This window comes from Pseudopodoces humilis, chromosome 14 (genome assembly GCF_049639895.1).
Source record: "Pseudopodoces humilis isolate 2021_Gansu_Grassland_sample_001 chromosome 14, ASM4963989v1, whole genome shotgun sequence".
Lineage (NCBI taxonomy): Eukaryota > Metazoa > Chordata > Aves > Passeriformes > Paridae > Pseudopodoces > Pseudopodoces humilis.
This window is the reverse complement of record NC_142213.1, coordinates 1827387-1844564: the sequence shown is the minus strand read 5'-3', so window position 1 is coordinate 1844564 and position 17178 is coordinate 1827387. Positions and strand designations below refer to the sequence as shown.

The following is a 17178-nucleotide window of genomic DNA, read 5'->3' as shown; positions in this document are numbered from 1 at the left end:
GCAGCTCTTCCTCCTCATGAGGACAGGAGGGTCACGACAACATCCCCTGAGAGGCACAATTATATTTTTATTTGTGTTTTAATCTCTTTAAACCAGACAGTTTTGTCAGATTCTCACTGGAGCTCAGCTCAAGCCCCGTTGAGTTTCACAGCCTGGTTTTGCTCACGCAGAGCAGCCATGGCCAAGGGACAGCCCAGGGGGACAGTTTGGGCTGCCAGAAAGATTTCTGGACTGGAGTCGTGTTTGTTGGGATCTGTAGTGTTGGGTTAGAAAAATCTCTGTTGAGCCTGAGCAGCGCTGTCACTATTTTGGAAGTGCTTTCAGATGGGAGGAGTGATAAATAATCCTCTGGAATGAGGGTCAGTGCTCTGGGAAGGGCCCCACGGACAAGGCAGGAGGTGCTGTGGACATCTAGCCAAGATGTCCAGGTTGGGACACAGGGAGAGGTCTGGAAGCAGAAGGAAAGGGGAACTCTAGGGTAGAGTGAGCCTGGGGCAGAGGAAAGAATGAAAGCAGAAGGAGGAAGGAAGGAGCATTGATTTTCCATGTACTCAAAAGAGGTGTGAAATCTCTTTGGAAAGAACCTGAGTTTAAATTTAAATAAGGGACAAGGAAGAAATCTCCATGGAAGGCAGCAAATCCACGGGTCGGATCCGGAACCCCTCTGGAGAAACACAACAGAGGGTGCAGAAAGGTCACCCTGGAGGTGTAGCTGCCACTCCTGGGCTGTCCTAGACAGGGGAGAAAGGCAGAAGAGATTCCTATGTCTGGATCAGCAGCCAAGGAATGTGAGGGATAAAGATAACTTGTGGGATAATTATAAATCCACAGATTCTTCACCCTGCTCCCCTCAAAGCAATGAAACACAGGAAGCCTCAGGACTGAGACAGGACCAGAATGGTTTAAACTTTCTGCCTTTTTGTGTTTTACCTCAGTGTAATCAGGAGCCAGAGCTCAGGAACTGGGATGTGGAGTGGGTATAAAATAATTGTGCACCAGTGCAGTGAAAAGGAGGAGGGTTTGGCTGTGCTGCTGAGCACTGGCCATGAACTGGTATTGTCAAGGAGAGCAAATGGGTGTTATCCCAGTGGAAGATGGGATTGCTGTTTTGACTGCTGATCCAGGATTCCCAGCGGAACACAGACCTGGAAGACCCTGGATGTTTGCAGAAGTTGTTCCCAGAGCTTTCACCAAGAGCTCAGTGCAACAAAGAGCAGAGTTAAATTTAGCCCACGACCACCTGATCAAAACCAACTCCACAAAGGCAAAGCTTGTCCAGCTCCAGACCCAGCGTGGCCTCCAGAGCTGCCAGAGCTGCCACAGAGTTGGGATCTTGTGGAAAATACTTCCAGCTCTTGCAGCAGGAGGCTCGAGGCAGCTGCTCCGCTGCTCTCCAGTGTCAGTGTGAGCTCAGCAGGCCTGAGAATGCCTAAAGTTTTTATTTAAGGTAGAAACCCAGGGGTTTTGTGGAATCGTTTGGTTGGAAGGGAACTTAAAATTAATCTCCTTCCACCCCAGCCATGGGCAGGGACACCTTCCACTATCCCAGGTTGCTCCAAGCTCTGTCCAACCTGGCCTTGGACACTTCCAGGGATCCAGGGGCAGCCACAGCTGCTGTGGGCACCTGTGCCAGGGCCTGCCCACCCTCACAAGGAACAATTCCTTCCCAAAATCCCACCTAACCCTGCACTCTGGCAGCTTAAATCCACCCTTTCCATGCAGAAATTCCTGCTGCTGTCCAACCTGACCCTGTTGGCCCAGCCTGAGGCCATTCCCTCTCCTCCTGTCCCTGTTCCCTGGGAACAGAACCCCCCCCTCCCCAGAGCTCCCTTTTCCCCTCACGGCTCCAGCAGTGGCACAGAACATTTTCCTTCTAGAACAGAAATAACATAAGCACAAAATGCGCTGTGGATATCGCACTTTGTTTTAACGCCGGGCTTGGAATCTGCTGGAAGCGTTGCTGAGCTGTGCCTCGGAAGGGGGACGTGATGTGCAGGGCTTGGAACAGCTGGGCTGGAGCCTGGGCAAGGTGCTGGGAAAGGCTTTCCTTCATCATTTCCTTCATCATGGAGCCAGCTGGAAAGGACAGCCCGGCCCAGCCTTGCTCCAGCAGCGTTGTCAGCACCGAGGGAACACAAAACCACCACGCGAGGCCCAACTCCTTCCATGTTCCCCTTGAGCCGATCTTTTAATTCAGGAGAGCCACCTGTGTTACCCTGCCCTCCTCTCCTCAGGAGCAGGAGATGACACTTGTGCACAACTTCAGCTTTTGTTTCTCCACACTAAGGAGATCAGGCTGCTGGGAAATATTTCCCCTTGTTTTGTGTCAATTAACACTGGGAGGTTGCTCTCTGAGGAGCCCGGGACAGCCTTTATCTCCTGCATCTCCAGGGCCGTGTTTGTGCATCAATATTTGTCAGGAATCCTCATTCCGACAGCCCAGGCATTATCTCTGGAGCAGATTTTATTCATTAGGCCCAGAAGTGCTGGAGGATTTCACAACAGAGTAAACAAAGGCGGGTTTGTGGTGGAGCATTGGATCCACGTTCCTGTCAGTCCTGCGGCTTCTCATTCCCGCGGCTCATTGGAGCGGGCAGGGTGAGGATGGGAGATACCACAAATTTCTCAGCATTTCAGCCCAGCCAGTGTGAATCATTCCTTTCTTGGAATAACTTTAATGGAAAACCAGGATCCGACCTGATGAGAAAAACGTGCGAAAAAGCCTTTTCTTCCTTTTTTGCCTTGTTGAAATGTTTTTTTTCTTTCCAGACTATTTTTATCCGTGGGCACTTTGAGAAAGCTTTGAAATTTCGGAGTTGTAACATTTGTGGAATTAGAGCATTTGGAGGAGGTTTTTCTCTTAAGGAGCAGCAAAGTTTCAGCCAATTAGAAAAGAAAATTATTTGTGTCTGGGATAGTTTGCTTTAGATTTTAAACAATTTCTGCAGCTTATGGAGGGTTAGGAAGTGGTTGGATTTCCTTCTGAAGAAATAGAACATCTTTTTTAATATATTTCACAGGAACATCAGATGTTAAAAACATAAGAGGGTTTCTAGCTGAGCAGTGCACTCAGTAATTCCCTGGTTTTGCATGAAGCACTGGATTGTATTCCCTCACATCTTCCTCAGTTTCTCTGTCATTCCTTGGATGTTTTCTCTTGATGATTTCAGAACACTGAACAAGTGAAAACCACGAGTTTTTCACCAGTTCAGGGAAGATCAATTTAGTAACTCCCATTTGTAAGAGAAATATTGACGCACTTTGTTGTTTTAGGACTTGGATTTATGGTTCTTGGGGATGGAATCCATTCCTTAATGCCATATAATCCATGGAGTGTTGGTCACGAAGCCAAAATTTGCTTCTGTTGCCACTGCAAAGTGTAACTTGAGAAAAAGTCCCTTCGCTGATGGTCTGAGGGAGAACAGCCACCAAAACTGGTCACAAAAACAGAATAAAATTCAGGCTGTTGCTGCATTGTGGAGCTTCTTAATATGTGGTATTTTATCAGTTTAAAAGCTGAGTCAATCCAAAAATGTACATATAAAACATGAACCCAGCCAATGTGCAGCCTATGGCAGGGAGTGAGGGTTTAGTTTGGATTTTAGGAAAATTTCCATATGGAAAAGGTTGTAAAACAGCTTCTGTGGGCAACCCCTGGCAGTGGCAGATTCCCCATCCCTGGAAGTGTGGAAAAAACGTGGATGTGGCACTTGGGACTGGGTTAGTGGTGCTGGGTGATGGTTGATCTTTTCCAATCTTAACAATTCCGTGATTCCCTGATTATTGTCCTTGAATTTATTTTGCCAGGTGGGATTCATTCTGGCAATTTGAAGGAATTTGGGGACAAAACTGGTATTTTATAGGAAAATTGAAATGATAACATTTCTGACTCTGGAAAGGACCTTGATGCTGCTCTGTCCCAAATTTCTGGACTTCTCTGGTGCTTTGAGTTTGGTGATGTGACCCTGTTAATAATCAGGAGATTTTTCATCTGAATTCCACTTTTGAGTGAGTTTTTTTTCTCTCTGAGTGTCCGGAACCAGTTTTTAACTCTACAAGATTATCCATGGATTTTATGCAGCAGTGAAAAGGAGATTGTCCTGTGCCAGCTGAGTTCCAGGGAAGCACAAATGGGATTTTTCCCCCTCTTGAATTTTTTGTGGGAATTTCCTGTGGCTCCCAGATTTTTTGGCCTCTGGGGTTCCCACTGTAGACAAACCTTGGGAGTGGTTTCCCTGCACTGTCCCATTTTTAGGGCACTTTGAGCTGCCTAGAAAACATCAGGGAATATCCTATGTAGGAATTCATAAAGACCAAAGAAAACAGAAAAAACCCAAAAAGAAAGAAACCCAAAGAAAACCCAAAAATTCCCTTTGATTTACAGGTTTACAATGATTGCCCCCACACAATCTTTTACTCCTCCGTGTCAGGCACTTGAGACAAAAATCTTGTCTTTGCTGATGAGACTTGGCCAAAAGTCAGCTGGAAAACTCTGCTATTTATCCATTGAGGAAGCAGCTTTTACAAACTTTCCTGAAGGAATTCAGCTAAGTGTTTTCTTTAAATGAATATATTTCCAGAGCCACGTTGTTACAACATCTCGGGCTTCTGGAGCCGCTCCTTCCAGTTCCTTGAAGATCTTCAGCAATTAGGCTGCACTGATAAAGCCAGGGGGGCTTATCTTGTCTCTTCTTTTAGCTCAGAGGAAATAATTTGTGCATTTTATCAAGGATAAGAGGTGGGAAGTGTGAAATCTGATCCCACTCCTGCCACTTGGTGACCCGGAGGAAATTGGTTCCCCACAGCATTTCAGCCCTGCCTGTGTGATAGGTGCTGCTGGGCTCATTTTCCAGGGAATTCTGCAGCTCCTCGAGGATTTCCAACCAATCCCAACCTTTTCAGTGAGCTCCCTGTGTATCACTTTGACTGAAATAAACTAAAAAATGAGGTTATCTGCAGCTTACAATAACTGTGAAATCTTTCTGCTGGAAATCAGTGTGTCCCACTTGTTTGGAAAGATTTTCCTTTCCATTATTCATTACAGGGGCCTTAAAATTATACTCCAGTGACAAAGCCTCTATGTATTTTTAGACAATTGGCATCCAATTCTGGCTGACCTAGAATGTTTCTTTGATGACAATGCCTGTGATCCAGCTGGGTTTGCTGAATGGTTGCATAAACAAAGGCAGATAGTAAAATGTGGGAAAGAAAAGGCTATTTTTATTATATTAGAGACTGTCCAGCCAGCTCCAGGCCCAATTTTAAATGTCATATCTGTAGCACTACGCTTCAACTTAATGCCCTGATCATCTCCAGAATATCTCTGGGATTTTATCATTATTGGATTGCAGGGTTAGGAGGAGGCTAAGAGAAAAAAAGTGCAGAGTGGAGGTGATCCACAGAAAAAGATAATCAGTTTGGTATCTGGCCTTTTCCTTCCTGAAGAATGTGGGTTAAATACATGGAACTGGGAGGGAAAGTCTGAGCTTGATGTTTTCTCCAGTCCCATTTATTCATTTGTTGGCCAATTCGTGTTTCATTGCAACAGCTTCATTTTTAATGGGTAATAACGCTGCCTGTGGGCAAAGAATTCCAGGTAGGAAAATAAACAGAAATCTCATTTGAACTCAAATCATGGAATCACAGAACAGTTCGGGTTGGGAGGGATATTAAAATTAAGAAATAATTTAAAAAAAAGCTCCCTTTCTACCTTCCACTCTCCCAGGTGGCTCCAAGCTCTGTCCAGGCTTGGGCACTGCCATGGATCCAGGGGCAGCCACAGCTGAAGGTGTCAGAGGGAAAAATTTGGCCATAATTCAAATTCCAGGTAAATTTAGGGGAAATTTCCGTGTTAATGAGACTTAAGACCAAGTGGCAGAGAACTTCCTTCCATGGATTTACATATAAGTTCCTCATTATAAATAATAGTACTGGAATTCTGATTAGATATCCTGATATTCCAGGTCTGGCCTTTCAGTTGTCACAATTGTCAATTGTCAGGGAGGGACTGGTTGGATTTTAGGAAAATGTTCTTCCCTCAGGAAAACTGGAACAGCTCCCCAGGGAATGGTCGTGAGACCAGAGCTCAAGGAGTGTTTGGACAATGTCCTCAGGCACAGGATGGAATTTTGGGATTGTCCAGGAGTTGTACTGAGAGATCCCAGAGCAATTCCAGGTTCTCCCTGGAGCTGCTGGCAGAGAAGGAACCCCAGTAAATCCCGGCCTCCTCCAGGTTTTGGCCACACCTTGGGCCGAGGAAAACCATTGCTGCCACTGGAAGAAGCAATGGCACAGCCCAGGAGTTCCTGCAGGAATATCAAAAGCAGGAAAATCAGTTGGTTCCACAGATTTTTACATGTCTGGACATGTTTTTAGCATGGGTGCATTCCCCAGAAGTGCCCCAGCTTTTAACCGCGACCCATCAGCGGAGATTTATTTCTACCCCATAAAACAATGAGGGCACCCAACAATGCTCTGCAGGAGCATCCTAAAATCAGAATGATCCTGTTTGTCTTGGATTGGGAGCTTTGCAGGATTTATTTAGGAGCCTTTTTGTTTATCTGTTAAAAATGGCCTTTCAGTCCATGCTAAGCTCGATGGCTTCGGTGTAATTTTCCATGGTTCAGGCTCGCTGAAGTAATAAATAAAATGTAATAAGAATAAATTATAAATATTTATAAGGCTATTTTCGGCTTTTATGAGGTTCTTAGGATTTTGAATTTAATATCCCAGCCAAGGCTGCACTCAGAGCTCTTCTCTTTCACATCCAAATGCCTGCTCAGGGTTTTGCAGCCGGATGGAGTTTGGCTGCCAAAGCTTCACCTGTGGGGATGCCAAGGAAAGCATCCAGTGGGACAGAGCAAACACGGGCAGCAAAGCCACCATGCACACCGAGTTCACCTCCCCCCAGCCCCTTCCAGCTCCCATCCTCGTGCCCTTGACTCTCCAGAACTCACTCCCACGGACATGGACACCACCAGGTGTGTCAGAAAAGGTTTTCTGCAAAGTATCGGGGAGGAAAAGGGAAAAAAAAAGGCAAAAATAATTGTAAGAAAAGTTGTTTTTAGAAATGATTTTCTGTGCTTGCATTTTAATCACAAATAATTTTGCCTTAACCAAGATTTTCTCTGTTTTTCTTTTAAATTTGGGCTCGATTTAGATGGAAAAGCACGTGGGGGTCAGTGCTAAAAAAGCACTCAACACAATCTTTGTTTTGGCTTAATTGGATGACCCAGTCTTTGTGGCCTTCTCTTGAAGAAGTTGATTACATTCACTGTTAATTAGCAATAAACAGATGGTTTGGGACAAGTGGTTTTAGGTCAGGAGCAGCCTTGGTGAGGCACAAGGCAGGTCATGGTTGGAATGAGCTGAACTTTAAGGTCCCAAAGCCAAACCATTCTGTGATTCCATGAGATCTGGGGTGATGGATCCCAGCAGAGCTCCCACCTCTCCCTCAAAGATTCTTTCCCATGAATGGAAAAAAGGGAGAAGCCTCGTGCTCCAGAATTCTCCCGGAAAAAAGAGGTGGCTGGAGTGGAGTCCATCATTAAACCCCAGATCTAACAAACAGCTGATTTTTCATGTTAACCTTTATTTGGGGAAAATAACATCCCACAGCCTACGTGGAAAAAAAAAAAGAACCCTTGGCAATACCATTATTAAAGCTGATTTTTGCAAGGCTTCAATGAATTCCTGCCAAAGAAGAGAGCAGGTTGGATGCTTTTTAGTGTTAAGAAATGGGAAAATAACAAATGTTTCCCTGATCCCTGAAGTAATTCTTTTTCTGGGTAACATTCTTCATTGATAACTCCATTTTTTATTTTGAAGGATGATCCCAAACCAAGCCAGAAGTTAATAGATGAAACGAAATTTGCAGAAATACCCTATTGAATACATGGTCTCTGTTAGGATTTGTCTTTTTATTAATATTGTGCATAAAAGTTTTTAAACCATAAAAAGTTTTAAAAAGTTTTAAAACATAAAAAGTTTTTAAAGTTTTAAAATGTGGGTGGAAATAGGATTTTAGTGTAATGGTAAAATCCATGGACTTACATAAAAATACTCTCTAATTTACTACCAGGATTTTACTGCTGTGTCTAAGATGAAGTATTTTAGAAGAGAAATTTTCTTTTCTTGATGTCAAACAGATGTGTTAAAAATAAATTGATTTTAATTTTTTTTTATGTGGATTCTACTGATAAAGGGGATTTTTTTTTCCCATGGATTGAACTTTGTGATTTTATCTGAGATAGATACTTGTCAAACATGGGGGTTATGGGCTTTGAAAAAATGTTATTTAGATATTTCAGCAAGAAATAATAATATAAAAGAGGAAAGAAATATTTTTATTCAACTTGATGCCATTTTTCTAATTTTTTTTCTCTTTTAGAGAGTGATTAGAAAATTAGATTTTCCCCTGTAGCCACTTTGCAAGGAGAGTCCTCTTGGTGTAACAGCTTTGAACACTGCAAGTTAAAATCTTTAAAGTCTCAGTTGTGTGGGAGCTGCGTTTCCAGCTGGGTCTGCTTTATTTCAGTGACAATGTTTAGCTCTGCTCAGCAATGCAGGGAGAAATATGGATTTGGAAGGAGCAGCCTGAAAATTTGAGCAGCAGATAGAGAATTGCCGTGAAGAGGGTGCTCACATTTCAGGGGGAATGTTCAGGATGAGCCATTTTAGAGAGAGGAATCCTCCTTACACTTAGTTTAGCTCCTGCATCACACCCTGAGATAGTGGAGAGCATGAAAAGGGTAAGAATTTATTTTTAAATATTTAATAATTGTGGTTTAGTCTCAGTTCTCCCAGTTGATTTTTGCTGCGGGGACAATAAATGGATCTGGCAGGCTCTGAAATACATATTAGCAGTTTTTAATAGCCTCAGCATTGACCAAAATGAATAATTTTGGGGTTATTCTTGTTGATTAATTTGGGCTTTAATGGATTATCATGAATATTCCTGTCAGGCACTTCAGCTGTCAGCAGACATCGTGTGCTGAAGATCTCCGTGGCATCAGCATCAGGAGTTTGGTCCCTTCTAAATAAAACTGAGTGACAGTGCTTAGATGTGGGATTCGATTCTACAATGAAACCTTTCACTTCCAAACTCATCTTCCTGCTGCTCGAATTCCTCTTGGAATTCTTCTTAATTTGCAACAGCAATGCAGAACAGTTGAGTGTTCCGGGAGCCTTTTCCAGTCATTTCAATGCCTCCATTTAAAGAATATTCCACTCTTTATCCGTGTCTTTTCCCCTTGGCTCTCTCACCCTCTGTATCCTCAGCTCCCCACCTTGCTCAGGTGGTTCCTGATGTGGATTTTGGAGCCAGGGGATTTCAGTAGCTGGGGATGAGCCGAGGAGCGCGAGAGCCACGGTGGAAATTTGGGTGTGAGAGCAGAGTGCTGCTGGGGGATACACGAAGCAGCTGTGCTGCCAGAGCTGAGAAATGTCCCCTTGCATTTGCACAAAAAAAAAAGCTGAGAAGTGTCTTGTGATGCTGAATTCAATCTGGGAAGTGTGAGGAGATGTTTTCATTCGGCACCGCTGTGCCTGTTTGTCCTGAGAATCCTTAAAATTCCCAGTCTCCCTTCCACAGGAAAGAACTTTCAGGTCTCTAATATATTTTACTGCTTTTCTCTGGGCCAATTTCTCTATTTTCTTTGGTTTGTTTCTAAGTTTGAGAAGCTAAAGTTGGACACATATTTATTTATATGCATAACACTAAATTCTATTTTCCAAAATGGCATTTCCTTGTTTCCCAAGCCTTTCACATCGCTTTAGGCTGACACCACAAACCTGTTCTTGGTTTCTTTTCCACGAATTTATAATAATTGGTTTGGGAATGGTTGTGGCATTAACCTATGCTCATTGGGGATGAATTTCACCTGCCTTTGTGACGATTTGAAGTGTTTCTGCAATGTTTTGGGATCAGAATCTGCTCCTTGCACAGGGATCCACTCTTCTGAGGGTTAAATTCCTGACAGTTTAAAAATCTTGAAGTGTTTCTCCTCACTGATTTCTCGATTCAGAGTTTTTGACTAAAGATTTGCCGTCTCACAGAAAATCGAACTCCCATTCTCAGCAGATCTTGTACTGGTATTAAGTTATATTCGAGAAGAAAAACATTCTGCAAACAGTATATTTTAAGTCAAAATATTGTGAATTACTTCACCATATTCTCTTTTTCACCAGTAATTATGATACAGCTGAAACAATGACTGTTTCCCCCCTTTAAGTTGTTAAACAGATACAGTCTGTGCCTGCTAAATTGTGTGTAAATTCAGATTTCTGGCATTTCTTATTTTGGGGGGAAGAGAAAATCATTCAAAACACCCCATAGAAATTAATTTTGTGAAATCACTCGAGGGGAATTAGGTCCATCTGCTCAGAGAGTTCAGCCTTTCTAAATTCACTTAGACAAGAAAAGAAAAAGGAGTCATTGTTTGACTCGAGATGCTCGTGCTGTGAGCTGGGGTGTGTTTTTGTAGCACTGGCTGTGAGCTTTTGGAGGAAGGGGATTGTTTTTGGAAGTGTCTTTTATTTCCTTGCAGATAAAAATGGGTAATTAATACATTTTTATTACGTGTATAAAGTAATGAGTGCAGCTATGGACAGATGATGGGTAAGCTCAGAGCTGAATTCCAAGTGAGGGGACACAGAATTACAAGGAAAGAGACCTAAGTTCTGCTCATGTCTCTAATTATTCCTAAGCACTTATTAAAACAGGAGTTAAAGAAGATACAGATACTTTTTGCCTCATTCTGTTCATATAAAACATAGAGTTGAACTAAAATCTGGTTCTTGGGCCCCAGCTGAACTCGGAGGGTTTGTTGAGACAGAATTAGGACTGAATCCCTTCAAAATGACTTATACTGATGATTAAAAATAAGGAACCTGCTAAAAAAAAAATATGTCTATTATATAAATAAAACTCTAGCTTTGCCCCAGCATCTTTAGGTTGATTTTCAACCCGTGCTTGAACTCTGGTGAGAGGAAAGGATTAGAGGAGTTTAAAGTTTTGCCAGTGAGTTTTCCCTTTTCAAATCCTGCATTTCCAACTCCAAGGAAGTTTTCAATGAAATCCCAGTTTCCCTGAACCATCAGTGCAGAGACAAAATCCAAAGTGCACAGACAAAATCCAAAGCGCTCCAAAACCGCTCTGGTTTCGTGTCCAGATTTCAAGGCCTAATTAAGTAATGGCTGCAGGGGGTTTCAGATCCTTCGCTTGCAGCTGGATTTCCAAGGGCAGAATAACAGTAGCAGGGTGCTAAAGAACTGCTAAAGATTTATTTTTGTGGCTTTGTGTGGCTGCTCTGCTGAACTGTGACAGTTCCAAACTTGGCATCAAATGAAAAGATGAATTTTGGAGTTTATCCAGAGTCGCCAAGGCTTGGCTTCAGCCTTTGAACAAAACCTTGCTTAAAGGAACTTCGATTTATCTGTGGTGATTTTTTTTTTTCCTTAAATCTTTTGTTTTCAAAATTGTCGAGTGTTTATTTAATTGTTGTAGTTTAATTTAATTGTTGTAGTTTTTTTTTCCTTTTTTTCCCCAAAATAGTGTTTAACCTTTTAACTGAAGGTCTTGGATTCAGTCTTTGTACAAGGCCTTGCTCAGAGGGCCTACTTGGCATTAAAGGAACTTCAATTTATCTGTGGTGATTTTTTTTTTCCTTAAATATTTTGTGTTCAAAATTGTTGAGTAGTTTTTTTCAGAATCCTTTTTTTCCTTTTTTTCTTTCCTTTGTGTTCAGCCTTTGAACAAAGCCTTGCTAAAAGGGTCTACATGGGACCTAAAGGAACTTCCATTTATCTGTGGTGATTTTTTTCCCTCCCTGAAATCTTTTGTTTCAAAGTTCTTAAGCAGGTTTTTTTTCTGTGTAATAGAAAATAAGGGTTTTTTCTATGTAGTTTTTTTTGCCATCTTTTTTCAGAATAGTTTTTTCCTTTTTTATTCAAGGTTTTGGGCTCAGTCTTTGAACAAGGCCTTGCTCAGAGGGCCTATGTGGCACTAAAGGAACTTCAATTTATCTCTGGTGATTTTTTTTTTCCCTTAAATCTTTTGTTTTCAAAGTTGTTAAGCATTTTTTCTATGTAGTTTTTGGGAGGGTTTTGTTGTTTGTTTTTTTTTTCAAAATAGTGTTTTCCTTTTGTTTCAAGGCCTTAGTTTCACCCTTTAAAGAAGGCCTTTTTAAAAGGCATACCTGGGACCTAAAGGAACTTGAATTTATCTGTGGTCATTTTTCTTCCTTCAATCTCTAATTTTCAAAATTGTATTTTTATTATGCACAGACTTCTATACTGTTATCTCTGATTTCATTTGGGTCTTTTTATGGAAAAAAAAAATCATCTATGTGAAGCTTTTTTTCCCTGTGAAAACACTTGCCAAGGAAATCTTTCTTGCAGTTATCCAAAGGAAAGGTCATTTTTACAGACTTCAGATCTGTGTTTTCAGACAACTCACAAACACCCAGCCAGGAATAGCAGGGGCATCTTTCAACTTTAACCTTCTGTTCTTTAAAATTTGTTTAACAAAAAAAAAAAAAAAAAAAAAAAAAAAGAAATTGGAAGAACTTTAATCTTTTCCATCGAGTGATTCTTTGGAAAACTCGGATAACAAAGAAGGGGAGAAATGGGAATGTTCAGCTTTTTATTTTGAAATAAACCATGAATTTTTGAATTTAGATAAAAACATTAAATTAAACCCCCATGAAATATAAAACTCACTCCTGGGTTTTTAGCCGTGTGACTTTAATTGGTGTTTATTTCTGTAGATTAAGGCATTAAAAACTTCAGCAGGTTTTATCACAATTTCTATTGAAATAAAACCCAAATGTTTCTTTATAAAAATCATAAAACCAATATTTCAGTGCAGCTTTTCCTGTAAATATTTTTTTTTCCCTGAGTTATTTCTTTCTGCCTTTAGCTACAAGTATTTAAAACAAACAGAGCTCAGGAATCTCCTTGAAAACAGTTCTTCATCGGGGACAGGCAGCAGCTTCCACTGAGAAAAGGAAACCTGAACCACTTAATGCCTCTATTAATTAAATTTTTAGTGATTTCTCAGGCTGTTGAAAGTGTGGAGATGCACATGTTGGATATTTGGGGATACTCACTCCGGGAAGCTTCCAGGTGAGGGAGACGTGGCTCCCTTTTGCCTTTGGCTGCCTTTCAAACAGGATTTTAGGGAGATTAATGGAAAATACAAGACAAACTCGACCCGGAGGTTGTGCTCGTACAGGAGCTGCAGGGGCTGGTGGCTGGCTTTGTTTTTAACACCTGAAAAGCTGTTTTGTGCTAAATGAAAAGTGGATTTGGGATTCATGGGCTAATTTATTGCTGCATATTGTGCTTTTCTGCTGCTGATGATTTATGGAGCAGAGGGATGATATTTGTGGTTTATAACAATGGACTTGGCCAAATTCTCTGGTTATTAAAGGGTAATATCACGATTTAATTATAATTATAACCTTTCCAAAATCCCTCCTGACTTTCCCTTCTCCTTTATTAAACCTGTCACGTTGGAGGTGTGAGAGATGAGGGAGGGAATTGGGATGTCCCAGCGGGATCTGGGGAACATTTTCCATTATTTCTCCCCAGGCAGAGGGTCCAGACCTGGACCTGCTTTTGGCATCAGTCCCCACATTCCAGAACGTTCTTCTGGAGCGAGGGGAAAATATCCAAAGAGTTTTTTTTGGATACTGGGAATGTGCAGCATTAGCAGAGTCAGAGCTGAGACTGAGTGTGATATTTGGGTGTTCCCAAAGCTGGGGGTGGCTTGGGAGTCCTTTTCCATGGGAATTCCAGAGAAGGACAGAGCCAAAGTGAGGATTAGAGCCAACAGACAGGGCATTTCTATAGCCAGTCAATAAAGCTCCTAATTAAAAGGGGAATAGAATTATAATTGATAAAAACATTATCATTATATATATATATATAAAATATAATATTATATATATATAAAATATATAATTATATATAATATAATCTATTATAAATGTAATATAATATAATATAATATAATATAATTGAGTTTGAGAGGAAAATACCTGTAGAGGATATTATAATGATATATTATAATTATAATTAAAATAAATATAATTATAATAACCTTGAGGGTTATGTCTGAAGGACATTTTTTTTTTTATTAAAATAAAAGGAAAACGGGGGGGGGTTTGTATAATTTTCAGGATGTTGGGGCTCCTTTGGTGCCGTGGCAGAGTGAATGATAATGGGGAAAGAGTGAAATTGTGTGGAAGAGCATTTGGGTGGGTGCTATATCCAGAAAACTGAATTATCATTGTCAGCACTCAGCAGAAACTGGAGCAGGTTAAAAATGCACCAAAATGCAAATACATTAAAATTCGTTTTATAAGCATCATCCAAAAATTGTAAATAATATCAGGAATAATTACAATAATTCTCCTAAACCCATCCTTCAGGGAGAATGCAGGTTCTTTTGGGCTGCTCTCTGCAAGGATCTTCTCAAAAACTTCTCTAAATTAGCAAAGTTCTACATCCTGTGGATTATTTTAAACCAAATAAGGCCCCATGTGGGCAATATTTGATAGAAGCCTAGAAGATTTAATTCATAGATCTTAAGTCACTTTTGAGCCTAATTAGATTGAATTTATGAAAATCACTTGAATTATGAGTGAGAGTGCTGAGGGATTCAATGGAGTTTATCCCTATATTTTTACAAATATCCTTGTATTTTATAGTGAAAAAATTACATGTATCTCTATATGTTATCCTTATAAGTGTGTATCCATATATTTTATAGGGAAAAAATATATATGGATCTCTATGTTTTATTCATAGATATATGTATATTTATCCCAGTATTTTTCCCTTTTCCTGCTATGTATAGCCACCCTGAAATGTTTACTTTTCCATGGAACAGGACAATCCCTGGCAAGAACAGGATTTTTTTGGATCTCTGACTATAATTCCAGGCGATCACACAATTCTTTAGTTTGCTCAGTCCACGTAAAATCAACCAAATATTCCATGGATACTGGCTCTTTGCAGGAGTGCAGCTGGAAAAGGAAATATCAGGGGTTTGTGTGGATATTTTATATCTGTATTATTTCTTTACCCATCTGTGGCTGCAGCTTTCCCAGAAATGTTCTCTGGAGTTGGGGATTCGGGAGGCAGAGCCGAGGAGTTAAGGAGGAATTCTGAGGAATTAAGGAATATGGAGTTACACACTCGCAGGAAAAGCTGGAAGAGCTGCTCAGGGCTTGGGCAGGACACAACTTTTTAATTCCTGAGCTTCCACTGAACTTTTGGGAAGGGCACCTCATGTTTCCCTGCCTTATCTCACGTGCGTGTCCCTCATTTTCTCAGCTGAATTATTTTTGGGGGTGAACATCAGCTCCTCACACTCCCCACGCTTTCATTCCCTGCTGTTCCCTTTCAAACAATCGGGAATTTCGCCATCAGTTTGACGGGACCTGGATCAGACCTTGAAGTTTTCAGCTCCAGCTCCAAATCCCATCCCTGCAGGGATTTAAAAGCCACGTGGATGCAGAGCTTGGGGACTTGGCAGTGCTGGGAATGTTGGACTCCATGGCTTTGGAGGGGCTTTTCCAACCTAAACCAATTTAGGATTTGGGGATTATTGGAGTTCCTTGGCATTTTCTGCTTCAGGAGTCATTGATAGTCGGATCCAGCTGTGTGACATGCAGGGAACAGAGCTGGGAAGGGTTTGGAGCGCCAGGAATGGCTGGGGGGGCTCAGCCTGCGGAAAAGGAGGCTCAGGAGGGACCTGAATTCCCTGGAGCCAGGTGGGAATTGGGCTCTGCTCCCAGGGAACAGGGATGGGGTGAGAGGAAACAGCTTGAACTTGTTGGGGATGTTTAGGTTGGATATTGGGGGAAAATTCTGTCCTGGAAAGGGCTGCCCTGGGCAGTGATGGAATCCCCATTCCTGCAGGGATTCAGCCCATGTGGATGTGGCATTTGGGGTCACGGATCCGTTCCCTTGGCAGTGCTGGGAATGGTTGGGTTTGATGATCTTGGAGGACTTTTCCAGCCTTGGTGGTTCTGTGATTCCGTGTCAGATCAGAGTTGCATTTTCCAAGGTCCAAATCCCTGGATTGTATTTCAGTGGAATTTTTGTCCTGCATTTGGAGCAACACAACTCTTATTTCCACGGGATTTCCATGGGATCACCTTCCTGTGCCTCCCTCTGGAGCTGCCAGGATCCCTCAATCCCAGTCCAGGCCGAGCTCACACTGCCTTAGCAGCTCAACCTTGAAGCATTCCCAAATATTCCCTGAAAACCTTTCTGTCTGTCCTCTCAGGAGCCAGAGGAATGAAATCCCTGGAAAATTCCCTGTGGGGCTTTGGGAGGAGAGAGAAAATCCTTCAAATTGGCAAAATGTGCTCATCTGACAGCACCAGGGCTCCCAAATTTATTATTGTTTTCCTTCAAAAGAGAAATTAAGGAGCATCTTGAAGCACTTGTCCTAATTGGCCGAGCCAGTGCAATCCGGATGGATGCACATTATCCATAGAAAAAGGGGAGGATTGGAAATATTTCCCCCTTTCTGACAAATGGAACCATTTGTTCCTCATTTTTTCCCTATCTAAACAGAGCTCCCGAGGCTGGGAGAGCCCGGGGAGGAGAGGAGGGGATTTCTTGGCACGGAAAGATCGGCTCTGCCTGGAGTTTTTCCCCTTTTTTTTTTGCTTTTCCTACAAATCACCTCGGAAAAAGGGGAAAAAATCCACGAGATAAATCAAGTGAAAGATAAACCCTTTTTATTCTTACATGGGTTTTTTGCTCATAAAGCTGTAGAAGATGTGGAATAATGCTGGATAAACCTTCTTGTGTTGGTTCCCAGAGAGATTTTGTGGAAAAAAAAAGGCAGGAAAACCTGTGGAAAAATTATAGCTAACCATTTTAAAATACAGATAATAGCAATTCTTACAGACCAGGTGCTGCGAGCAGAGCGAGGAGGATAAAAAAATGAAGTTTCAATAACAATAATTTAAATTAAGCAAGGATTTCACAAGCAAAACTGATCTTTTGGCTTTAAAAATATGGATTTTTTTTTCCTGTGGAATTAATTCCATGAAAGTACAAATTTTGTGCTTTTCTGGGACATTTTAGGATTAATTTTAAAAACTATTGCTGTGTGCATGTGCTGATTTGTCCAATAATATCCCCAAAGATATG

General features: G+C 41.5%; 1 protein-coding gene across 6 annotated transcripts in view; it reads left to right on the top strand.

Annotated features, from left to right (window-relative positions):
* Positions 1-17178, top strand: part of BANP (BTG3 associated nuclear protein) — a 109432-nt gene that overhangs the window by 71395 nt on the left and 20859 nt on the right. The window contains exon 12 of one of the 6 annotated variants that reach the window (XM_088062404.1): positions 5726-5825. The exons of the other annotated variants lie outside the window; for them this stretch is intronic. Coding sequence (XP_087918530.1) covers positions 5726-5815 — 90 coding nt within the window. The 3' untranslated portion in view covers positions 5816-5825. Of the gene's footprint in view, positions 1-5725; positions 5826-17178 lie in introns of those variants that run through there. 6 annotated transcript variants of the gene reach the window in all.